The sequence below is a fragment of the Suillus paluster genome, assembly GCF_016628075.1.
Source record: "Suillus paluster strain FC165 chromosome Unknown EDB91scaffold_25, whole genome shotgun sequence".
NCBI lineage: Eukaryota > Fungi > Basidiomycota > Agaricomycetes > Boletales > Suillaceae > Suillus > Suillus paluster.
In genome coordinates, this window is record NW_024537585.1 from 40,448 (window position 1) to 64,942 (window position 24,495).

Sequence of the window (24,495 nt, forward strand, 5' to 3'; positions counted from 1 at the left end):
CTTTGGCGTCTAGATCACCAGATGCATCGCCTGGATTATCACTGGGGCCCATCAGGGCGTCCTTTGAACTCGAGCGGTCAAGTGCTAGGCCACGGTCCACAGAGTTCTCATCGGCAAACTTGAAACTTCATGAATACGAGCTGCTTGATCATATGTGGAGATGAGCCTTTCGGTGATACATGCATTTGCTCCCCATTCCGTGCATCTGATAAGTGTGTAGATGTGTCCTTCCCTCGCAGAACCGTAACAGAGAAGACTTATATATGGGGTTTGTCCTGGCATTATGCGCTTTGAATTCTTCACTGCTCTGTTACTTGTTCATGCGCTGGGTCGTCAGACGGAAGAGGACCAACGCTCTAGTATAATCAATACTACTCGCCACCAGCGGAACGAACTTCAACCAAGATATTGATGCGAAGTTCACGGTTTCCAGAATGAGCCCCAGGACATTTTCCTGGCATGCATGTATTATATCAGGAGTAAAGATGAGGAGAGATGAAAGATCGAAGGCAATATCCGAGCAGAGGAGACAGGAATACAGAGGGGCATCTATAAGGACGATGCGACCGCCCGATGGGAGAATTGATGATATCTGAAGCTAGCTATCAGCAAATGCGCGGGGGGTAGGCACATTCCTTCTACACCCGTTAGGCGGAGAGGTCGGTTCCACACCAGCACTAAATGCTTAGTTCTGGTATGGTCAGCGTGATCTGATGGGGGAGGCTCAGATCCGACTGAGGATGGGGAAGTGTTCGAGTACGCGTTGGCAGGCAGAATCCTGAGTGAGAGGGAGTGGATGCTGTGTTTCAGTGATTATGCAAAGGTGCAGCCTGGTGTGCTCAGAATTCATGTGCTGAAGTACACATGGAAGGGTCGAGATACTAGGAGGGTAAATGCGGATCTCTGCATTTGGGGAAGTGTATTGTCGGAAGTGGGAAGAGCTGATGTGGATTCATGAGAGAGTAAGACGGTCAATAGGATAAGGGAACAAGAACTATCAAGATACGTAGACTGGTTGAGAGAGGGCGTGCAAGAGCCCAAGTAAACTCGGCAAACACCGGTGCAACGTCCGCCCACCCACGAATATTTGTTCTTCCGCTCAATCTATAGTCAAGGCCTAAAGGACTGTCAACTATCCTTCATAACGTTGCACGACGGAAGCCCGTTCCAATGTGCGAGCTGCAGCATATTTTGCCATAGTACTCGTGTCTCGGCGCCTTTCACTCCGGCACTGCCCAAGTGAAAGAGTCGCGCAGGTTCTCGTACCTCAGGAACTTTAGACGCTGGCTTGTTGCAACCACTTGCAGGTTGTTTATGTTCAAAGTCTCGTCTCTGTCCCTAGGCCACGCTTTCTCCAAGTCACATTCACCTCCACATTTTCGTTGTACATGTACTGTCACGCTATCTCATCTTATATTCGACCGAATTTCGACCTGTCATACTCTCATAAACCATTGCCTTTGTTTCCACGACGCTCTGACTCTCGTTCATTCTCCCCCATGGCATCAGCTTAACACTCGCATAGAATGGTTCGTATTGTTAGCGCCATGAAATAAACTAGATTCTACGTTTTGCGTTATAGTGCGGTAAATGGATAGTATGAGTGATACAGCTGAGAGCGTCCCACTCTTATTGAAGGAGACTCGCATGAGTACTGCTCCGTACCAGTATTCTGGCCCATCGTAGGCCACTTTTGCTGATACGACTCATCACGACAATATTTGTCCACTTCATTAGCGGAGTCTCTCCTGCAGCCGTCTGCGTCTTAGTTTGGTCTTAGCGCTCAGTCAGTGCAATCAGACCAGCGTCTATCGTGCTGGACAGCCATCGACCGCATGGAAATACACGTGTAGCATGCCCTCGCTTTATCCTCTCCCTCTCACCTAAACTTCATCCACAGTCCCCATATCCAATCGCCCCTTCTAGTCCCACCACTCAGCCCATCCGCGTCTCTCGTCATTTGCTTCATTGCGCCATCATGTCCGGTAGCTTGGAAGGCCAATATATTAGACTCGAAGGTGAGCTACTTCATATGACCTTGGATCTATCTCATGATCTTCTCGTTCTATCCGCAGTCACAAGCGGAAAAAATCTCAATGTCCCTTCCGGCCGCATACCTGCAGGCATTCACGTGTCTATCAAACTCGATGAGACGAGACGCTGGAAGTCAGCTGTCCGAGTACTATCATCCGACAGTTCCGTAGCTTGGGGGAATAGCGTGACCTTGTAAGGCCTTCCACAGAGACTCACGGACGCGATTCCAGTACTCATCGTCAGCTTGCAGATCAACAGATGTGTCACCTAGATTATCACTGGAGATCCGTGCATCCTTCGAACTCGGTCGAATGCTAGGGCAGGGAGAACTCATTGGAGAACTTGGTATCTTCTCGAATGAGCTCCTCGATCATGGAGTCGAGCCTTTCGGTGTGTGATCTGCTTCACATTCATCTGCATCTCCTCATTGGTCGTAGATATGTCCTTCCCGCCCATTCAAGGCGTCTGTCCTTCTCTCACGCTGAAAGCCACTTCCGTGCATGATTGCAAAAACGACGACGGTGAACTGTTTGATGTGAGTGACTCAGCCTCTATACTGTTGGCTTTTTCTGATAGAATGCAAACTGTAGTCCATCATCGACTGCGAGACTGCTCGAGATACGGATGCAGGACACACGAATTTTACCAAATACGTGACCAGCAAGAGCGTCTCTGATTTGAACGATGCTGTGGAGCATTTTCAGGGGGTTCTAGACCGGTGTCCGGTCGGCCATCCCGACCATGCAGCCGCACTCACTAACCTTTCGTGGGCCCGCCTTAAAGGCTATGTTAGAAAGGATCTTCAAGACATTGACTCTACCGCCTCTCTATTCCGCGATGCCCTTGCATCGCGTCCGAAGGGTCACCCCGATCATCCCTTATCTCTCCACCACCTCACCTTAGCGCTGTGCTGGCGCTACAGCAATCAACGTACCACCGCCGATATGCGCGAATCCGCCCGACTCTACCATGAGCTACTGCCTTTCTGTCCCGAGGGCACCTATCTTCATAGCATCGCGGTAGGGAAGAATGGTGCCGATTATGTGATCGCGGAGTGCAACAATCTTCCGACAGACACATCTGATGAAGGCATCCAACTTCGACGAATCGTGCTCGAGTTATGTCCTCTGGGTCATCACCGCCGTCCAATAGCCCTCACTGAGCTCTCAAAGGCACTCGACACATCTTTCGGACAATTGGGCAGCATAGAGGATATAGACGAGAGTATACAACTTCGTCGCGAAGCCCTTTCTCTGTTCCCCGAGGGACACCCTGGCCGTAATGACTACTTGCATAACCTAGCCTTTTCTATCCGTAAACGCTTCGATCACCAAGGCAGACCTGATGATCTAGACGAGGCCATCTCTCTGCATGAAGAATCACTGGACCTGCGCCCTGTTGGGCATGGATCTCGTCATGAATCATTAATGAGCCTAGGGGGCGCCCTCTGCATGCGTTTCAAGAAACATGGTGACATTAATGACATCAGCAGAGCCATCAGCCTCACTCGCGAGGCACTGGCATTGTGCCCACCTGGGCATCCACGTCGTGACACCATGCTTCACAACCTTGCCATCACGCTCAAAATCAGATATGACAAATTGGATGGCGGCGAGGATCTTAACGAGGCCATAAATCTGTATCGCGAATCCCTTCAGTTAACGCGACATGACGATCTAGAGCGCCATAGACATCTTTTCAATTTGAGCTCGGCACTCTGCTCTCGCTTCAAGCAAACTCAGAAGAACGAAGATATTGAAGAAGCCATTAGTCTCTGCCAAGAATCATTGGCGGCTTTACCTCTGCTGCACCCCGATAGATGCACCAGCTACGCATGGCTGCAGGAGGCCTATCTGTCTCGCTACGAGATGCAACACAACTCTACTGATTTGTCACTTGCAGTGGAGAATTTCAGACTGGCATCAAGACATCCCACTGCAGGCTTGCCGCCACGCATTATTGCAGCATCTAACTGGACTGTTGTAGCGGAGGAGCATGATAATGAGTCTGCACTGGAAGCCTACGCAACATTTTTAGAGCTTCTTGATGCTCATCTCACCACACGATCATCCACCACTTCGCGGCGCAAAGCTGCCGCTGCCTTCCGTTATGCCAGAACACTCCCTGTAGATGCCGCGTCGTGTGCCATGCGCCATCATGACCTACAAAGAGCCGTTGAACTCGCGGAGCAGGGCCGTGGCCAGCAGTGGTCGCTGGCCTCCCGACTTAAGACTCCGCTTGAAGATCTTGAATCAGCAAACCTGAAACTGGCTCACAAGTTCTCGGAGCTCAGTCAGCACATTTCCGCTGCTCAGGGCTCTGCAGCCATCACCGACAGAGCTGCTGCTGATGTAGCAGCAAGAGAGTACAGGAGACTTACGGAGAAATGGGAAGCTGTGGTGGCAAAAATTCGCAATGTTCAAGATTTCTCACGATTCCTGCTCCCACCTTTGTACAAAGATTTGCAAGCGGCAGCGAGCCATGGCCCAGTTATCATCCTCATTGCAAGCTGCTACTCGTGCAATGCTGTTATTGTCCCGACATCAGGAGGGCCCCGCCATGTTCCCTTCCCGTCTGTTACTCTCGAACATCTCGAGATGCTCAAGAACGACTTCACCAGGGAGATACGGCATGCAGGTCTTATGGGCCCAACGGAGCCGAGGAAGGATTTGCGGGTACTCTTGCGGAAAGTATGGGACGTGATCATGCTACCTATTGTTAATGTCCTCCAGCATGATCTGAAATTGCAGCGCCGGTCTCGAATATGGCTGTGTCCCACAGCAGCCTTCACATCCATTCCTCTCCATGCAGCTCACCCCTTTCGCACGAAGGAACCATGCCTGGAGGATCTTTATGTCTGCTCGTATACGCCAACACTGTCAGCTTTGATCAGGTCTCGACAGATGATGAAGACCCGCGTGGCCCCTCCGTCCTTCGTGGCAATTGGGCAAAGTCAACCAGGTGCTGGGCAAGGCACGGTGCTCGCTGCTGTCGACAGTGAGCTCGAGCTTGTCCATAAACTCATTCCCCCCAGTGTCAAGTTCACCACTCTTTCTGGTGACAATGCTACACAGGCAGGTGCACTTGATGCTTTACGATGCAACACCTGGGCGCACCTCGCTTGTCACGGCAAGCAGGACCGTGAGCAGCCTTATAATTCACGCTTCGCAATGAGAGATAAACCTCTCACGCTGCTGGACATCATGGAGAATGATGCTCCGCAGGCTGAATTTGCGTTTTTATCGGCATGTCATACCGCCGTCGGCGATGAGGAGACACCAGACGAAGTCATCCACCTCGCTGCTGGTCTGCAGTTTTCCGGGTTCAAGAGCGTCATTGGTACTCTTTGGGGGGTCGACGACGCTGTCGCAGAACACGTCGTCGAAGCTTTTTACGAGAATATGTTCAAGAAGGAGGGTGTCGTTGACTGTACAAGGGCAGCCTTGGCACTCAACTATGCTACCAACGCCGTGAAGAAAAAAATACCGCTCGAGCAGAAAATTGTTTTCGTGCATATTGGTGTGTAGTTCTATGATGTCGTATTGCTTTCATCTCGTACAGATCTCCAAGTCGTTGATATTCCATTCTCTTCCGTTCGCTGCTTCAGGTTTTGTAGGTTACCATGTCACTCTTGTGGTATCTTGTCGCATTCTCGCTCGTGTTGTTGTCTACTCTGTATTCGAATTTAGGTGTTTGCAGCATCACCGAGGCCTGCTTGAGTACGAGTCGACTCGCACCTTCCACCCATTCTTCTACACCTCAAGATAGACATATGCTATTGGCATTGAACCGCGCTTCCGCAGCGGCTTTGATGACGTCCTTGTGTTAACGCTCGCTAGCCCTCTCGCACTGAACCTTATATATTCTCGCGGAGATGTTCGTCGCCCAAGGATGGTGAGACTGGAAGTACAACTCGAAGCTTCAGTTGTAATGCTTAACTACCACCCCATCGATGATCTCTTCTTCTATGTCCTTCCCATTTCCGCCCTTCAATTTTGAATAGTCATAAGCCCTTGACCTCGCTTTCCTCCATTGTTCCATAGTTGGTGCCTCGCTATCGTCGCAACGTCTCTGAATTCCCACCCTCTTCAAGACTGGGCTTTCAACCATCGGCACCAACTTGACATCGTCGTTAGGCATGGAAAAGTAGAATACTCCAAGGCGAGTATAGTTCCGCTGGTCCACTGGGGGCTGCACAACGCGGTGGATCGTGCCCTTGTAGTACCCGCCGGAAAGGAATTCCATTGTATCACCTGCGTTGACGACCTGTAACGCCTCTCGTTATGTCATGAGTCGAGAGATAGAACGTGACCACCTACAAGTGCATTTTCCAGATGACGGATCCAACGCCATTCGCCTTCACTGGTCTGAATTTGCAGTGCAGCGACAGGCTGACTCCACAGAATCGTAATGCTCCCCAAGTCTTGGTGACTCTGTAAGCGCATGTTTTGTTCGTGATCAAGGTCACTGACCTGTGTGTCCCCTCAACCAAACGTTCTTTGTTTCGGTTTCTTCTTCCTCTGTTCGTGGGTAGCTAAACTACATGAACTTGTGAAGAGTAGAAATCCAAGGAAGAACTCACTACTTGATGAACCTGACTGATCGACAAGTCAGCGACGGCATGAGCTGCTTGAAACGTATGTACCAGCTGTCTCGCCGACGGCGTCATAGTCATGGTTGTTCACTAGCGTATCTTCCGGCAGCTCGAGGCTGCGTGCAATAACCCTGAGAAAACAATATGCTATCAGAGAAACATCCCGAGCACACCGATAAGCGTTTACCTCAGGATAGGATGCAACACGTTGAAGTGATTGTGTTTGTTAAACTCTTGGATCTCTGGGAGAAGAGGACGGAGGGCTTCTGGGTGTCTTCGCTCGGTCACATCGCGATTGGCTATAATGGTGTGGGACGAGTCAACGAAATGAAAGTATTCTGCTCACTGGAGTATTGTTCAAGCTGGTCGCGCACTCTACCGTCGGTATCCTGAATTCAATTGATTTGCGTGAATAAAACGCACAACTACTACGTACCGTGTACTGCAGTAATGTATATCCTTGGACTGACCCAGTTTCTCTCCGTGTTGAAACATAAGTTTGCTTCTCCTCATCAGTGACGGCCGAGAAGGGTACATCCGCAATGTCAAACATGCGAGCTGTCTGGGTCGAGGTATGATTGAAAAATCTGCATGGTATGAGAGAATTGGCTCACTTGGGCTTTCGAATACCCATGGTTCACGACATAGAAGAACCCATTGTTGAGGAGCGCCTCCCTTAATTCAATTGCGAGCGCTGCACGACCTTCTTCAGTGGCGGCTTTCGAAATGTCGATGATCGCAAGGTCAGCATACTCCACTGTCAATGCACATGTCAGTGTTCTGTGTGAGCAGAGGACTCTGTACAGACAATTTTCCTTCGTAGGAGGTGCTGCAACATAATGCGGCACGTAGGGCAAGGTGAGACTGGGCATCGTAATCCAGGGCACCAAGGAACAGAAGTCAACATTAACCCTGTAACACGTCCTTATACGCTTTTGGGGCCTTGTCAACCTGATTTAGGGAAAACGCGGGTCATGGTTGCATGGTCACGCACACAACAAAGGCAAATCGCTGGCAGTACACTTCATCTATGTTCGCCGGTCCATGGGAACACCGTTCCAAGGACCCCTTGACTGGCACGCATTCGGGAAACCGTAGCTTCGAAACATCACGTGGGCCTCTAGGATGGAACTACTGCGAGTGACAACCGAGGTCATGCAGAGATTCATGAGCTATTGAACACTTTCTGAATGAACACCCAGATGCTATTTGAAATGGACATACCTCTCCACAATATTAATGGAGGAACGGTTTGTTTCCGCATAATCAATCCGTCGATGCCACGTACAGGCTCCACCTCAACTCCGTCATTTCCTCTTTTATATTGTCGTTCAGATAGCGAAGTTAGATCGCGCCCAGTCGTGTGCAGCCACGTTGTCGACTGGGATTGTATGATTAACTCGATGAATCTAAAGAATGAACAAGATCGAAGTCACCGCATCATAATAATATAGTAAGATGGCACAAGAGAGCGTTGCCAATAATACACTTGACGTAGAACCAAGCCTCCTTTGATTGAGTCTGCAGAGCGGGAGCGTTAACGTTATTAAACGTTGACACAAAAGCAAGAGGTTAGCATTTCTGACGTTTGCGAGCAAGGAAACGTCGGGGTAAAACCGGAACGATCTTAGTCTTCAAGTTCTTCTGCCCGACCGATCGATGGAAGCTGAAAAGGAAATCAGAGCCAACTTGAAGATGCTCATACTTTTAATAACATGCAAACTAGCTGCTGAGATGCGCCACCTGCCCTCATTCAAATTGGTATATGAGTCCACGACGATGCTCACGCGCTGCACGCCGCAGGGAAATGTAGAATACACCGTTCCTGTAACGAATTACAAAGGCAGGATACATCGCCATGCACGACACAAAGCGCTCGAGGGTTAGCAGTGGCGTCCCCAGCAAGCCTCTTCTGGAGCTTAGCCTACAAGAAAAATTAGCTCTGATACATGCATTCACGAAACATCACTTACGTTCACGGCGACCGGATACTACTTGTCGCTGATAGCTCCGGTGTTGAACAATGTTCTCTCTTCATATCCTTGCCGTGGACAGCAAGTTCCTTGGTCATTGACATATCCCCGATGATCCTGATCAATCGTCTCTACATGTAACCTCAAGATCCAAGCAGTTGAACAACTTCATTGCCATCCAGTGCAGCACGGTAGAGGAGTCCACAGATCCATGCGAAGATCAATTCAGACGCTACGGGCTCAGTGGTTGAATTTTCATATCCCTTCTGATAGTCCTACGAGCGGGAGTGGATTGTATGGATTGGCCTGTAGCAGATGAGCTAGAAGTCATGCCGAACATTTGCAATGAGCGGGACAAACTTTGGTAAAGCCTCAGCAAACACCGGTGTGCGTCGAATATTTCGTCCTTCCGATACGCGCACCCCACCGATATCATAAGGACTGCACCATGTGGACTGGACGAATCAGAAAATGACGCACAGGTACTTATTCTCTCGCAGCTCAGCGCTGGCTCGTTGCAGCCAACACGCTGTTGTGCCCATTCACGTTTACTTTTTTTTTTCATCGGTCGTTGTACTGTCCGCTGCATCAGGCCTAGCCTGAGTACGGTAATCCCCACTCTGACTCCACGTTACTCACATTCATGCTCACATTTTCTTCGTCACTCGTTGTACTGTTATGTCATCAACTCAATGGCATAGTGATATAGAAGGGATCGGTTCTTCTGTGCACTTGATGTCGTTTTCAGCAGTTTGTGTTGTTTGCGCTATGAAGTACACTGAGTTCTACATTTTGCCTTATAGTATGCTAGTATTGACTAATAAAAGCCAAGAACAACTTTCCCCATAAGAGTGGCAGGGCTAGATCAACATTGCAGGGCGCTTTGAGCCTGCCGAACCATCATCACACACTGGGGTCGCATCCTTACTCATTTCTCCTCTGCCTCTCGCCGCCTGGACTTCATCCACAGTCACCATATTCTATACCCCACTACTCAACCCATCCTCGAGCCTCTGTCGCTTATCATTTGCTTCATTGCACTATCATGCTTGGTAGCTTGGAGGGTCAATGTATCAGACTTGAAGGTGGGCCACTCCATACGACCTTGGGATCCGTTTCATTGTCTTCACGCTATATCCGCAGGCATTTACATATCTATCAATGTCGACTCGAGGAAACGCTGTAACAGTTATGTCCAACATGTGGTCTACGATCCCAACGGACAAAAGTTCGATTTTTTTTCTTCCTTTTTTCAAAAAAAAAAAACGGAGACGCTGGAGTGCTATCATCCGACAGCTCTGTAGCTCGGGGAGATGTAAAGCCTTCTGCAGAGAATAGCGGGTGTGATTCCAGTACTCATTACCGGCTTACAGATCAACAGATATGTCACCTGGATAATCACTAGAGACTGAACTTGGTCAAATGCTAGGCCACGGAGGATTTATTGGCAGCTGCTCGATCACAGAGATGAGCTTTTCGGTGAGTGATCTGCTTCCCATTCATGCACATACATAACTCGTCGTAGATATTTCCTTTCCATCCATCTGTGATGTGCAACCTTTCGTTGCGTTCAAGGCCGTTGTCGTGCACGCTTACGGACACGACGACAGTGCACTAGTTGATGCGAATAACACTACCCCGTGTGCTTTCGGTTTCTTCTGACACCAGGCAAAATGTAGTCCATATTGCGATTCTCAGGCTCTTTCATCTGGCCACGCTGTACTTCCGAAAGTTTTTGTACTAATCACCCTGATGTTCTCACGTTCTGGTTCTCATTAGGGTCGATATTCGTTGGCAAATGTTCGACGGGAATGCCAGCGCTTGTATTTCGAATGTTTGGAGTTTCATTTTTCCTGCCGCTATATGTGCACTTGCCTGTGATCGCCTGATATCTGGCCAGAGTGTCTGGTACTGTATAAGTACCTGGACGTCCTAGCCGCGAAGACTTCTCAACACCAGCGCGCGTTGACATGTTTCTCAGAACGTTCATCCGAGCCGGTATTGTATTATTAGCTGGCGCATTCATAACTTGCGCCGTCTCTGTTGTAGAGGATGATTTCGACACTTCAGAGGCAGGGCACATCGAGATCCAATCCGAGGTTCACGATGCAACTGGCATTCGCTATGTTAAGAACTCAGGGATATGCGAAACGACTCCAGGTGTCACGCAAATTTCTGGTTACATTGACGTTGGAACAAACATGTCCATGGTACGTCTTTGTGCGCTATGGTACTCCTGATATTACAAAACTCACACATAGCAAATAGTGGTTCTGGTTCTTTGAGTCTAGAAACTCCCCTAAAACAGCCCCATTTACCCTATGGTAGGTGATCTGGATCACTTTATCGAGTCTAGTGGTACCTCTGACATGCTCTCGCAGGTTGGATGGCGGCACTGCATGTTCTTCTATGATGGGGATGTTCCAAGGTTTGATTGGTTTAACTGGCTTTTATTCTGTTTCCCATGTTGTACAGAAAACGGGCCATGCTCAGTGAATGCCGACCATAATTCGACCACTCTTAATCCCTACAGGTATGTCAGGATTGTAGACGTCTTCGCATGCTAACCCGACACGGGTCTCTACAGCTGGAATAATATTAGCAACAGTGTGTAGCACGTAGCTCTCCAGTTTCGTCGCAAGTGCTGACTTTCTCATCCAGTGATCTACATCGACCAGCCAATCGGGACCGGATTCTCCTATGGTACCGATCTGGTATATACCACGGAAGAGGCTGCGCCATTTGTATGGACTGCATTTCAGGTTTTGTTTGAGAGCCAGCTGTTTTCGAAGTATTCCAGCCGAGAGTTGGTCGCTTAACTCGGTGATCGTGAACGATTGCTCATGTCTGGCTCAGATTCATCTTTTCCACAGAAGGCTTTGGTGGTCACTATGCACCCAGTTTTGTGACCTACTTTGAAGAGAAAAATGCCTTGATCGCTAGCGGGGCGATCCATGCCGTTCCAATCGTTGTTAGCGCTCTAATGATTAACAAGTAAGTCGCTTTCTTGACTTGCTTGATGACTCTGTCGAATGAGCATTCGCAGCGGCTGGATCGATCCGCTCATTCATAGCATCTCATACCTAACCTTTGCGACCTATGCCCCTGGATATGGACAACTCCAGCCGGATGACGTACTCAAGAACATGTCGGATTCCCTCTACCGCCACGATGGTTGCATAGCGCAAGAGAAAGCATGTTACGCTGCTGGAAATTCCACCAGCTCAAACAAGATTTGCGCGGATGCCGATCAATACTGCGTAAGGAACAAACCATCAGTGCTATCTCTACGGGCGTCACCTAACACTTTCAGATTGACTATCTCTTCGCCCCTGCTGTGAACGGTTACGACACCCATGATTTGCGGCAAAACTCGTCTTCTTTATTCCCCCATGAATACTACGTGGATTATTTGCGAGAGAAGGATGTCATGAAGAAGATTGGTGCTCAGGTCACATACAAGGAATGCCCATACCCACCCTATGATAAGCTTGCAAGTACAGGCGACGTAGGTTTTGTCTAATTTCTTTCCCCAAGTGTTAAATGTGGATTCCTGTTACAGGACGCTAGGACATGGCTGCCCCAGCTATCGGCATTGGCGAACTCTGGGATGAGGATTTTGATGTGGGTGCGTGCCTCAATGTCTACTTCGTTGTCTGCTAATTTACTGGGGAAAAACAGGCTGGAGATACAGATATTGAGTTCGCTTTCCGGCTGTCATGACATCTGACGTTATCTTGACGCTTCTCGTCGATTCCAGCTCCAACTGGCTTGGGGTAGGGTGTCACGTATCTTAACGCCAACACCGCTAAATTATTTATGCTGGTTAACAGGTCCATGCGGTAGTCCTAGCAATGGATTGGTATGGCAATGAGACGCTCCATAATACCCCACTCACCAATGTGACGATGGATGGCAAGCCCGTGGCGGCTGTACAGAACATTGACAACTTCTCTTTCGCGTGAGTCTTTCCTTTCTACTTTGAAGGCATATCTCATTGCTTTGCCTGTTAGACGTGTGTATGAATGTGGACACGAAGTGGTCGGTTGCCTCGCCTCAGGATGATAATATTCACTAATGCCCATGTGTTTTCTTTAGCCTGCCTACCAGCCTGAAGTAGCTTTGGAGATTTTCTCGCAGGTTATTCGGAAGGAACAGCTTCACTCGGTCTAAAGAATGTATTCAGGTAGTGCACATCGTGACGGGGCGCATTGATCTGGTTGTCCTCACTTTCTGGGAGCATTTCTGCTTGAGTCCTGCGCTTCGACCTTCCATACATGGCATCCTAGTTCGTGTTAATACTTGCTAGCCCTCTCGCACTGGACCTTGTATATGAAAAACCAATATTCTCGCCGAGAAGATGTTCGTCGCCCAAGGACGACTAGACTGCAAGTATAACTCGAAGCTTCAGTTGTAATGCTTAACTACCACCCCATCGATGATCTCTTCTTCTATGCCCTTCTCATTTCCACCCTTCAATTTTGAATGGTCATAAGCCCTTGACCTCGCTTTCCTCCATTGTTCCATAGTTGGTGCCTCGCTATCGTCGCAGCATCTCTGAATTCCCACTCTCTTCAAGACTGGGCTTTCAACGATCGGCACCAACTTGACATCGTCGTTAGGCATGACAAAGTAGAATACTCCAAGGTGAGTATAGTTCCGCTGGTCCACTGGGGGCCGCACAACGCGGTGAATCGTGCCCTTGTAGTACCGACCGGAAAGGAATTCCATTGCATCGCCTGCATTGACAACCTGTAACGCCTCTCATTATGTCATACATCGAGAGATAGAACGTGACCACCTACAAGTGCATTTTCCAGATGTCGCATCCAACGCCATTCGCCTTCACGTGTCTGAATTCGCAGTGCAGCAACAGGCTGACTCCACAGAATCGTAATGCTTCCGATGTCTTGCAGCAAAACTGTGAGCATGTTTTGTTCATGATTCAGGTCACTGACCCGTGTGCCCCTTCAGCCAAACGTTATTTGTTGCGATTTCTTCTTCCTCTGCTCGTGGGTAGCTCAACTACATGAACTAGTGAAGAGGAGAAATTCAAGAAAGAACTTACGTCTTGAGGAACCTAACTGATCGATAAGTCAGCGACTGCTTGAACTGCTTGAAAAGTGTGTACCAGCTGTCTCGCCGACGGCGTCGTGGTCATGATTGTTCACCAGTGTATCTTCTGGCAGCTCGAGGCTGCGTGCAATAAGCCTGAAAAACAATATGTTATCAGACAAACACCCCGAGCACACATATGTTTACCTCAGGATAGGGTATAATACATTGAAGTGATCGTGTTTTTTAAACTCTTGGATCTCTGGGAGAAGAGGACGGAGGGCTTCTGGGTGTCTTCGCTCGGTCACGTCACGATTGGCTAGAATGGCGTGAGGCAAGCCGATGATAATTGAACGCATCCTGCTCACTGGAGTATTGTTTAAGCTGGTCGCGTATTTTACCATCAACATCCTGGATTCAATTGATTGATTTCCGCGAATTCAACGCTCGCGTGTCGCACTATGTACAATTTCTACGTACCGTGTATGGCAGAAATTTATATGCTTGGACTGACCTAGTTTCTCTCCTTGTTGAACATAAATTTGCTGCTCATCATCATTGACGGCAGCAGCTGAGAACTAGAAGGGCATGTCCGCAATGTCATACATGCGAGCTGTCTGTGTCGAGACATGATGGGAAAGCTGCGTGATACAAGAGAGTTGCCTCACTTGGGCTTGCGAATACCCATGATTCACGACATAGAAGAATCCGTTGTTGAGGAGGACCTCCCATAATTCAATTGCGAGGGCTGCGCTACCTTCTTCGGTGGCGGCTTTCGATATGTCGATGATCGCAAGGTCAGCATACTCCACTATCAATGCACATGTCAGTGTTCTGTATCGAGCAAGATACTCTGCACAGTCAATTTTCCTTTGTAGGAGGTGCTGCAATGTAATGCGGCACATAGGGCAAGGTAAGACTGGGCATTATAATCATGGGAACCAAGTCAATATTGACCCTGTAACATGTACTTATGTCGAGAAATTTACGGTGGCGCTCAGCCAAAACACCAAGCGAGAGCACGTGACCACGATCAATTCCCTTTTCGAGGCGGGATTCGCTGACCTCGCTGGCACATGACCAGTTTGTGTGACAGGCGTGAGTTTTGGTTGAAAAAAACAGAGCGTTTCAACAAATGCGCTGGCAGGACGGAACAAACGCGAGTGGGGTGCGGGCATGATTAGCGACGGCGAGTGGTAAGGTAGAGTATCAGTAGTATGCTACTAAGTAGTAGGCAGTGAGTGTGGAATGTACAGAGTCAGCCAAAGCAGTGAAACATCGTAGCGAAGCAGTGAAAGCACTGAAAGGCAATGATAGTATGTAGTAAAAACGGGACCGGTATCACTTGTTGCGAGAGATACGGTCCCCTCGTGCAGCGCGTGCCTTGTTCACAGCCTTCAGAAGTTGCGTGTGCCCTAGCTCGGCCTCTGGATAGGCTGCGAGGAAGCGTGCCTCGTTCGACTCGTACCTGGAGCCGAAACAGAGGGTTAGCAGTGCCGGCAGTGTAGATACCAGCGCAGGGACTTACTGATTAATGAACTCTAGCGCGATTGTTGCACGTTGGTGGTACTTTGATGCAAACCGTCTATTTGCACCTTGGTACCAGTGCCTTGGCCAGTCCTTCAGTGGCGTTGTCAGTCCTCGGTCTCGATCGCCAACAAGCCAGTGTTCGACAATCTCCTTCCAGGAGTTGTGCTTCGGGCTGGTGGTTCCGTTGGGACGAGAGACTGGGACCCGAGGGATCACAAGGCCAGGTGTTGGGAGTTTCTGGGTACTTGAAGCCCGAGTGATGCTGATGGGCAGCGTGGTGCAGAGTTGTTGTGACGAGGTGCGGATGGATGGCTCGGTGGTAGGGAGAGTGTGGCTGACGACGGGCCTGGGTAAAACCGGCTGTTCGGCTCTCGCACATATGTCTCTGACAGGTGGAGTTGGTGTGCGGGAGGCACACTCAGAGACGTTGGTGAAGCGGGGGCCTGAATCGAGACGCTGGAGAGCGATTACTGTGGTGCAGGCAGCCTGTGCTACAACACTCGTTAGGGAGCGCATGTCATTGCGAAGGGAGTTGACATCTGCTGAAACGGATGCGTGCACCATGCGAAGCTCTTCTGTCGATGCTGGTCTGGCGAGAGCATGTTCGCCAGCAAGGGAGGCATCAGCACCGCGGGAGATGGGGGCAAGGGCATCACTGTAGTCAGTCTCATATGCATGTAGTTCGTCGAGGAGGTAGCGAACGAGTGTATCACGCTGAAAATAGACACAATGAGAAAAAAATGCTGCATCAGTCAAGTGTCAGTCATAAGAACATGAGACATACCTGCTCGCCATCAGCCCATCCCCCCCACCAACGAACTTTAGCGAGTGTCCACCGCTGGCCCACTGGAGCAAACATGAACCAATATTGCGCACCTCCCCGACGAAAGCAGTGAGTTGAGAAGTTACCACGGATGCCAGCGCCAGCGGTTGACTCATTGATCCATTTTTGTACCGTATCGTGAGAGATTGGCTGTCCAGGATGCACAACACCATTTGCACTCATCGCAGGAAAAATGAAGTCGTTCGGCTGGAGAGTTCGCCCGTAGTGAAATGATTCAAGCCACTTGATCCAAACTAACATCCAGAAGAAATTGTCGCAGGCTGGCATGTTGGGGCGTGGATAAATCTTGTAGTGATTTGCTGCCAGTGGTGAGGTCATTTAGTCATCCGGCTTCGATTTAATGTGAGCAACTCACATCTCAGATCTGCTTCCCATTGGCCCTTGTCCACCTTCTTTTGCCATCCTTTCCGGTGAGCGAGAAAGATCTCGAAGTATGATGTGCATTTACTCAGCGTGAGTGTCTCGTTTGCAAGGTACACGCCGAGCACCCCATCCAAAATAGTGGTATCAAGTGAGATATCCTTTCTTTGCAACTTTACAAGCTCAAAACACCTGCGGGCAAGTTAGATCGCGCACGTGCTGCGGAAAAGCTAATCAGATCTCACCTTGTCCATAACGTCCATCCGTTCGATGCGAACGTGACTTGTTCAAGATGGCGAGTAAGTTTTGTCCTCATTTCCAAGTCCAGGTGCATATCCGAAGGCCGAGCACCACTCATCACCTTCTGAATCATCTGTAGTGCAATCTCGAGTGGACACACAGCCTGGTGCCATCGGAATGCCCGATCCATGTAGTCCTTCGTCATTGCCATTGAGTGAGTGCGATCTCCTCCCTCGGCACTTGCCTTATGCTTGATGGATGACAGCACATCATAAATGTCTGCAGAATCAGCAGGGTTTCCTTCCCAGCGCTGCTTCGCCTCATTGAAGTGCCATTTGCCACGATAGGTATCACCATCTCTAAAATGTAAGTCAGTGCTCGTATGCTCTAATTTGTGTACTGATAATACTCACGATAGCTCCCACAGCTTCTTAAATGCCGAACGGATGCTCTCGACAGTAGTTTTGCTGAGGTTCTCGTGGAACCCTTTCAGGGACATGAAGAGCGCCAGTGCTTTGTCAGAGCATCTGTTCGGGATGCTCTCAAATGCATATTTGAAGGCCGGGTCCTCATACACGTCATTGTCGGCATGTATTTCGGCAGTTGCAGGCAACAGAACGAGTGAGTTTTCAGACGTGTCACCCCTCCAAGTCTCGCTGACAGCAGAACAGCTCGGGGTTTCGAAATGGCTTGCCAACCATTCCCGTCCACGCCGAACATGCCCGGCATAGTTCGTCCTTGTGTTATTTGCCTGAAGGTGAGTTTTTATTCCATGTTCCTTACACTTTTGGACGTCTGCTAAAGCTGTCTTCGCAGCAGCTGATCTCGTCTTTCGCCCAGCTTTCTTCTGAGCAGTGTCTGGCAGCTGGGGGGCTTTCGCGGAATCCTTCTTGAGTCGTGCCATACTTTGTGAACACGAACGAGTGAGTGTGGCACAAAGGTAGTTCAAAATTTCGGGACGGAGATCATTGTCAGGGGCCTCTAACTAGTTAATGACAATTTCACATTTCACATTTCACACTATTTAGATTAGGAGACGACAATTGATTGCACTAGGCACTAATATACTGCTGCACTACTTGGGGAGCCATATGATCCAGTATTGTTGCCGGAAGACGCATGTACGAGGGAGAGAATTTCCCTTGAGCTGAGTTGCCTAGGGTGTTGTGTGCCAACCACCAACCATCGACTTTGATATTATAAATAGCGATATCATGCCGCAATGCCATCAACGTTCCACGAGCAATTATTTTGAACACCGGCCGGCGGTCTGTGTGGTCCGCATGCTGACGGGGCAACTAAAACATGAGTTAGAGTCTATAAAAATTGAACCACATGTGCCGCCTACCTTGCATATGGTGCGGAGACATGCACCCTCCCACACACTCCCGTGCATCTTGTCAATGATGGCATCATCGTCCCAGCCCAACTGCAGCCTGCAGAAGTCTGCAAGGTCTGCAAGATGTGGCTGGGAGGACGACACGTCCAGTAGCACATTCTCCGCGGCTGAAAAAGATGTTGGAGGATGGACATATTTGTCGATCACTGCACGATGTGGAAAATCGCATGGGATACAATCTGCGACAGCCTTATACCGACGCTTGAGGTCATGGTAGGGGTCATTGGTGAGCATAGTGCGTAGTTCATCGACGAGGTCCTCCGCACGCTCAGAGAACTCCTCCGGCGGCATAGACAGGAATGCGCAGAGCATATTCTCACCAATTCTGCTGCACATAGCAACCTTGTGAGCAATCTCAATTCCACAACCAGGCACCCCTCTATCATAGTCTCCGCCCACCAGGAGGGCAATGAGCAGCCGATCTCCTCGGGTCAAGGAGGCACCATGCTCGAGACCATCCTCCGTATACACTTGAACATTGAGATAGTCCTTGTCGTTCTTCGCACTGCGACAAATCAATGGCAAAAGCATGAGAAAAACATGACGGCATACGTTCTAATTATGCACACAGCTCCGAAGATCAGAACATCACTGTCCTCGGTCATCACAGCGTCGATAACACCATGGGTGTTCATGGCAGCCAATTCGGCTTCGGCTTCACTCGGGGCCTGGGGAGTGGTGAGACAACAGTCTCATGAGGTGAGGTGAGCAAAACTTACCTCGGTCCACTGAAAGCCAAACAACTCCAGCATGCGCTGGAAGTCGCGGGTGAGCCAGTGGGGGCTGTGTCTGATTGTTCGACCCTTGTCTGGCAGGCGGCTCAGGCCATCGAAGACAAAGACCACATGCAGGGGAAGCTTTAGTAGTGTGCCCAGCCGAAAAAACAGTGTTCGGAGTTCCGGTGATTTGCCAGCTCCTGCATGGTTCATCTGAAAGACGGCACATATGCCGTGCATCCATGCGCTAACAACACGAGTCAGTTCACTGCAGACATGTGAAAGAAGAGTAGCACCGTACCTAGCATCAATCCCGATCCTGAACAATTTGACTATGGGGTTGCCACCAATGTATTCGGTCTTCAGTTCTGACAGTGCGAGCTCTTTAAGTGTTCGGTTGTCGGCGGATGTGCTGACGCGCTGCAGATGGCATCAGTACCAGTCAAAGTCAATACCGCCATGGATTTATTTCGCTCACCTCCCATAGCCCTTGGATGCCCATGCTGAGCTGTGATGGTAGTGCAGAAGTAGAAATTCTTGAAAAGGGGGCAGCCAGAGAGGGGCCAGCTGATGTCAGCTGACCGCTGCTGAAAGCAGCAGCCTTGGTCAAGACATCAGGCTGGCTGCCCAAGTATATCGAGACTGTCTCAGTGGGGACGGTGGTGTTGCGCTCGATGAGAGCGGTCACGACACCACCGGCGGTCTCAATACCGAGCGATAGAGGAGAGACATCGAGAAGCAGGAGATCTTGGGTCTTCTCAGAGGTGTCGCCAGAAAGGATGGCAGCCTGAATGACAGCGCCGTATGCAACAGCCTCATCAGGGTTGATGCTCTTGTTGGGCTCCTTGCCATTGAAGAAGTCGGACACGAGCTTGACGATACGGGGAATACGAGTAGAACCACCGACAAGAAAAATTTCGTGGACATTGGCCTTGTCGATCTTGGAATCCCGGAGAACCTTCTTGACGAGTTCGAGCGTGCTGCGGAACAGGTCCGCGCACAGCTCTTCGAAATGGGCACGAGTGAGGGAAGTGTAGAAGTCGATACCCTCGAAGAGGGAGTCGATTTCAATGGAAGTCTGTGTAGCCGACGACAAAGTATGCTTAGCACGCTCGCAAGCAGCCCGTAGACGACGGAGAGCATGAGGGTTGGAGGAAAGATCTGCATCGATGTCATTAAGCACCGGAGTAAATAACTAGGTTAGAAGATAGACTCACCCTTCTTGTGCTTGCGCTTGAATTCTTGCGCGAAGTGGTTGACGAGACGGTTGTCGAAATCCTCACCACCCAAGTGAGTGTCACCAGCAGTGGCCTTCATCTTGAAGTTACCCTCCAATGGGTGGTGCGAGTGGAAGTGCAGTAGTCCAGAGGCCCTGTATAATGTGAGTACTGAGAAGCATGAGGAAAAAAAATGACATACAGTATTTCTTCTCCAGGGGAGTTGTTGTTGCGTTGTTGGCAGCATTCACCTCCAGCGTTGCGCACGACAGTGACGAAGAAGGTTCAGAGCGGAGGAAAGCTCTGTCACGTGACTGGAACACAGCCGCACCTGTTTATGGCAGCTGTGTAGGATGAGTTCGAGGGAGAGAAGGAGAAGGTAGAGATAAGGGAGTGTGAGTGCAATACATTAATGTAAAGTCCAGTAAAGTGTGATTTTGAGTCAGTAAAGTGAGGAAAGTGCGGGACAGTGAGAAATACACGGTAAATTTTGTAAATTTTGTAAATTCCGAACTTCTGGGCAGGCTCCCTCCCTGCGGATGTGCCCGGTGCCACGTACTTGTAAATTTACATGCAAGCTCCCTCAAATCTATCATTTTGGTTCACATATGCTTGCCTATGTTTTACGAGTGTATTTTCTCGTGTTTCCGCTCTAGTTTTACTTAGCATTTCTCATAGACTGTAGATAGTACTAGTACTGCCACCAGGCGGCAATTCTCGAGTTCATCTTGGGCTAGAATAAGGCGTCACGTGACTTTTTAGGATTCCTTTTTTTTTATAGAACGAATCTCAGACGAACCCCCTTTACAGAATTTACGTTAGCTAATCGTGAATTTTTCCAGATATCCTGACTTATATGTCTTGGAGGCCTTGTCAACCTGATTTAGGAAAAACACAGGGATGGCCCGTTGTATTAGTCACGCACCTAACGAAGGCAGGTCGCTGGCAGTACACTTCCTGTGTTCGCTGGGTCATGGGAACACTTGATCGTACAATTCCAAGGACACATTGCGCCGGTCTTGACGAATACGCATTCGGGAAACCTTAGCGTCGAAACATTATGTGGGCCTCTAGGATGGAACCGGTGCTAATGAAAATCGAGGTCTTGTAGAGATTCGCGAACTGTTGAACACTTCTTTAAGGCAACCCCCCCCAGCAAGCTTCTTCTGGAGCTCAGCCTGCACGTGAAATTAGCTTCGATACATGCATTAATCAATCATCACTTACATTCACAAGCTTGTCAGTGATAAGTTACAACCCAATGTCTCCCAATGTCATCTCTTCATATCCTTGCCGTGTATAGCAAGAGCAAGTTCCTCGTCGGTCATCGTGAAATCTCATTGGACAACCTGAGAGTCGCCCTCTGCGCTCATGTCAGACAACGCAGTGACATTAATGACGTCGAGAGAGCTATCAGCCTCTATCGCGAGGGACTGACATTGTGCCCGCCTGGGCATTCAAGTCATGATGTCATAAGCTTCACAACCTTGCCCATGCGCTCAACATCAGATATAGCAAATTGCATGCCAGCGAGGATCTTAACGAGGCCATTGATCTGTATCATGAATCCCTTCGTTTAATGCAGCATGATCATCCAGAGTGCCATAGATTTTTCTTAAATTTGAGCTTGGCACTCTGTTCTCGTTTTATTGAAACCCAGAAAACTGAATATCGAGGGTGTTGCTTACATAATTGTACGAATTTACAAGCCATTTGCGTCTGGCCACGCTATACTTCCGAAAGTTGTTGTACAAATTACCCTGATATTCTCGCGGTTTGATTCTTGTTAGGGTCAATAAATGCTCGACGGCAATCCCAGCGTTTGTGTATTCGAATGTTTTGAGCACGTACGGTCCGGGCATGTTTCATTTTTCCTGCCGCCATGTGTGAACTTGCGTTTGATTACCAGCGGATATCTGGCCAGAATATCTGGTACTGTATAAATACCCGGACGTCCTGACCGCGAAGACTTCTCACTGACAGCGCGCGTTGACATGTTTCCCAAAGCGTTCATCCGAGCCGGCATTGCGCTATTAGCTGGCGCATCCATAACTTGCGCCGTCGCTGTTGTGGATGATGATCTCGACACTTCAGAAGCAGGGCACATCGGTATTCAATCCGAGGTTCACGATGGAACTGGCATTCACTATGTTAAGAACTCAGGGATATGCGAAACAACTCCAGGTGTCACACAAATTTCTGGTTACATTGACGTTGGAACAAACATGTCCATGGTAAGCACGTCTTTGTGCGCAATACTATTGATGTTACAAAGCTCACCCGAGGTAAAACAGTGGTTCTGGTTCTTTGAGTCTAGAAAATCCCCTAAAACAGCCCCATTTACCCTATGGTCGGTGCTTTATTGAGTCTAGTCACACCTTTAACATGTTTTTGCAGGTTGAATGGCGGCCCTGGATGTTCTTCTATGAACGGATTGTTCCAAGGTTTGATTGGGTCGACTGGTTTTTATTCTGCTTCTCATTTTGTACAGAAAACGGGCCATGCTCAGTGAATGCTGATCTTAATTCGACCACTCTTAATCCCTACAGGTATGTCAGGATTATCGACGTCTTCGCATGCTAACCAGACACGGGTTTATACAGCTGGAATAATCTCAGCAACAGTGTGTAGGATGTAGCTCTCCGATATCGTCGCAAGTGCTGACTTTCTCATCCAGTGATCTACATCGACCAGCCAATCGGGACCGGATTCTCCTATGGTACCGATCCGGTATATACCACGGAAGAGGCTGCACCATTTGTATGGACTGCATTCCAGGTTTTGTTTGAGAGCCAGCTGTTCTCGAAGTATGCCAGCCGAGAGTCAGTCGCTTAACTCGGTGATAGTGAACGATTGCTTATGTTTGGCTCAGATTCATCTTTGCCACAGAAAGCTATGGTGGTCACTATGCACCCAGTTTTGTGACCTACTTTGAAGAGAAAAATGCCTTGATCGCTAGCGGGGCGATCCATGCCGTTCCAATCGCTGTTAGCGCTCTAATGATTAACAAGTAAGTCGCTTTCATGACTTGCTTGATGACTCTGTCGAATGAGCATTCGCAGCGGCTGGATCGATCCGCACATTCAGAGCATTGCATTCCTAACCTTTGCGACCTATGCCCCTGGCTATGGACAACTCCAGCCGAATGATGTACTCAAGAATATGTCGGATGCCCTCAACAGCTCCGATGGTTGCTTAGCGCAAGAGAAAGCCTGTTACGCTGCTGGAAATTCTACCAGCTCAAACAAGATTTGCGCAGATGCCGATCAATACTGCGTGAGGAACAAACCATCAGTGCTATCTCTACGGGCGTCACCTAACACTTTCAGATTGGTAATCTCTTGATCCCTGCTGTGGGCGATTACGACGCCTATGATTTGCGACAAAATTCATTTGCTCTGTTCCCCCATGAATACTACGTGGATTATTTGCGAGAGAAGGATGTCATGAAGAAGATCGGTACTCAGGTCCAGTACGAGGAATGCCTAGATGCACCCAGGGGTCTGTTTAGACAGACAGGCGACGTAGGCTTTTGTCTAATCTATTTCCTCAAGTGTTAAATGCAGATTTCTGTTGAAGAGCGCTAGGACGTGGCTGCCCCAGCTATCGACATTGGCGAACTCTGGGATGAAGATTTTGATCTGGGTACGTACCTCAACGTTTACTTCGTTGCCTGCTCATTTACTAGGCGAGAACAGGCTGGAGATACTGATATAATGTAAGTCTGCTTTCCGGCTGTTACGACATCTGACGACGCTTCTCATCGACTTCAGTTGTAATTGGCTTGGGGTAGGGTGTCACGTATCTTGCCGCCGCCAACATTGCTGAATTACTTATGCTGGTGAATAGGTCCATGCCTCAGTCCTAGCAATGGATTGGCAAGGCAATCAAACGCTCCATAATACTCCATTTACCAATATGACGATTAATGGCAAGCCAGTGGCCGCTGTGCAGAATGTCGACAACTTCTCCTTCGCGTGAGTTTTTTCTTTCTACTTTCGAAGTATATCTCATTATTTTGCCTTTAGACGTGTATATGAATCTGGACACCAAGTGGTTGGTTGACTCGCTTCAAGATGATGATACCCACTGATGGGCCATATATGTTGTTTTTAGCCTGCTTTCCAGCCTAAAACGGCTTTGGAGATTTTCTCGCAGGTTATTCGGAAGGAACAGCTTCACTCCGTGTAAAGAATGGATTCAGGTAGCACACATCGTGGCGGGGTGCGTTGACCCGGTTGTGTGCGCATTGTAATCGCTTTCTGCTTGAGTCCTGCACTTCGACCTTCACCAGCTGCCGACCGTCATCCTCAAGTCCCTCTGCACCTCGATACAATTTCCCTGAGCACTACCTACAGAAGGGACGATTGTCTAGGGAAGACTAGGATTGTGCAGCCCTGCTTTATGTACTCTGATACATCTGGGCTGGCTAGTAAGCAGGTACTTGCGATTGTACGCGCGTGTCACGTAAGTAGCGCACGAGTGCTCCTCGTCTAGCATAGCCCAGGCGCGCAATTAAGAACCTCTCGCACT

At 49.1% G+C, this 24,495-nt stretch overlaps 7 protein-coding genes across 7 annotated transcripts; 3 read left to right on the top strand and 4 right to left on the bottom strand.

Moving 5' to 3' along the window:
* Positions 1-1,978: 1,978 nt before the first annotated feature.
* Positions 1,979-5,561, top strand: EDB91DRAFT_1248295 (CHAT domain-containing protein; the record flags this gene model as incomplete). The annotated part of the gene is made up of 5 exons (XM_041322911.1): positions 1,979-2,018; positions 2,076-2,226; positions 2,285-2,424; positions 2,472-2,569; positions 2,625-5,561. The coding sequence occupies 5 exons, from the start codon at positions 1,979-1,981 to the stop codon at positions 5,559-5,561; spliced, it is 3,366 nt and encodes a 1,121-aa protein (XP_041177222.1).
* Positions 5,562-5,955: 394 nt separating this feature from the next.
* On the bottom strand, positions 5,956-7,500 carry EDB91DRAFT_1237273 (Clavaminate synthase-like protein; the record flags this gene model as incomplete). Its single annotated transcript, XM_041321564.1, has 10 exons — positions 5,956-6,300; positions 6,354-6,457; positions 6,507-6,568; positions 6,617-6,632; positions 6,680-6,759; positions 6,816-6,927; positions 6,975-7,017; positions 7,065-7,190; positions 7,243-7,385; positions 7,437-7,500. 10 exons carry the CDS (start codon positions 7,498-7,500, stop codon positions 5,956-5,958), a joined length of 1,095 nt encoding a protein of 364 aa, XP_041177223.1.
* A 3,071-nt stretch (positions 7,501-10,571) lies between these two features.
* On the top strand, positions 10,572-12,774 carry EDB91DRAFT_1053035 (Alpha/Beta hydrolase protein; the record flags this gene model as incomplete). The annotated part of the gene is made up of 15 exons (XM_041313718.1): positions 10,572-10,811; positions 10,870-10,925; positions 10,983-11,029; positions 11,077-11,134; positions 11,189-11,208; positions 11,263-11,407; positions 11,458-11,595; positions 11,648-11,861; positions 11,915-12,109; positions 12,164-12,229; positions 12,283-12,302; positions 12,362-12,377; positions 12,435-12,562; positions 12,615-12,642; positions 12,700-12,774. 15 exons carry the CDS (start codon positions 10,572-10,574, stop codon positions 12,772-12,774), a joined length of 1,446 nt encoding a protein of 481 aa, XP_041177224.1.
* Positions 12,775-14,997: 2,223 nt separating this feature from the next.
* EDB91DRAFT_1053146 (uncharacterized protein) lies at positions 14,998-17,534 on the bottom strand (the record flags this gene model as incomplete). The annotated part of the gene is made up of 7 exons (XM_041313727.1): positions 14,998-15,124; positions 15,185-15,603; positions 15,658-15,900; positions 15,971-16,329; positions 16,386-16,582; positions 16,636-16,989; positions 17,044-17,534. 7 exons carry the CDS (start codon positions 17,532-17,534, stop codon positions 14,998-15,000), a joined length of 2,190 nt encoding a protein of 729 aa, XP_041177225.1.
* Positions 17,535-17,876: 342 nt separating this feature from the next.
* Positions 17,877-18,994, bottom strand: EDB91DRAFT_1053107 (PIN domain-like protein; the record flags this gene model as incomplete). The annotated part of the gene is made up of 3 exons (XM_041313723.1): positions 17,877-18,534; positions 18,582-18,697; positions 18,749-18,994. Coding segments are annotated over 3 exons (1,020 nt in total), but the record flags the coding sequence as incomplete, so codon positions are not given.
* Positions 18,995-19,219: 225 nt separating this feature from the next.
* On the bottom strand, positions 19,220-20,444 carry EDB91DRAFT_1328992 (heat-shock protein 70b; the record flags this gene model as incomplete). Its single annotated transcript, XM_041325301.1, has 4 exons — positions 20,165-20,444; positions 19,963-20,117; positions 19,389-19,906; positions 19,220-19,312 (listed from the first exon to the last, which is right to left on the bottom strand). The coding sequence occupies exons 2-4, from the start codon at positions 20,060-20,062 to the stop codon at positions 19,220-19,222; spliced, it is 711 nt and encodes a 236-aa protein (XP_041177227.1). The 5' UTR covers positions 20,063-20,117; positions 20,165-20,444.
* A 1,375-nt stretch (positions 20,445-21,819) lies between these two features.
* On the top strand, positions 21,820-24,480 carry EDB91DRAFT_1222755 (Alpha/Beta hydrolase protein). Its single transcript, XM_041320925.1, has 15 exons — positions 21,820-22,196; positions 22,257-22,312; positions 22,360-22,406; positions 22,454-22,511; positions 22,566-22,585; positions 22,640-22,784; positions 22,835-22,972; positions 23,025-23,238; positions 23,292-23,486; positions 23,542-23,607; positions 23,661-23,680; positions 23,736-23,751; positions 23,812-23,939; positions 23,991-24,018; positions 24,079-24,480. Exons 1-15 carry the CDS (start codon positions 21,957-21,959, stop codon positions 24,151-24,153), a joined length of 1,446 nt encoding a protein of 481 aa, XP_041177228.1. The 5' UTR covers positions 21,820-21,956; the 3' UTR covers positions 24,154-24,480.
* The last annotated feature ends 15 nt before the right edge of the window (positions 24,481-24,495 follow it).

Excerpts from the sequence above, each read along its gene's own strand:
- EDB91DRAFT_1222755 (XM_041320925.1), top strand. The coding sequence starts at position 21,957 with ATGTTTCCCAAAGCGTTCATCCGAGCCGGCATTGCGCTATTAGCTGGC. Across the intron at positions 22,313-22,359 it reads ACAGCCCCATTTACCCTATG|GTTGAATGGCGGCCCTGGAT; the intron begins GTCGGTGCTTTA and ends ATGTTTTTGCAG. Across the intron at positions 23,940-23,990 it reads GTCGACAACTTCTCCTTCGC|ACGTGTATATGAATCTGGAC; the intron begins GTGAGTTTTTTC and ends TTTTGCCTTTAG.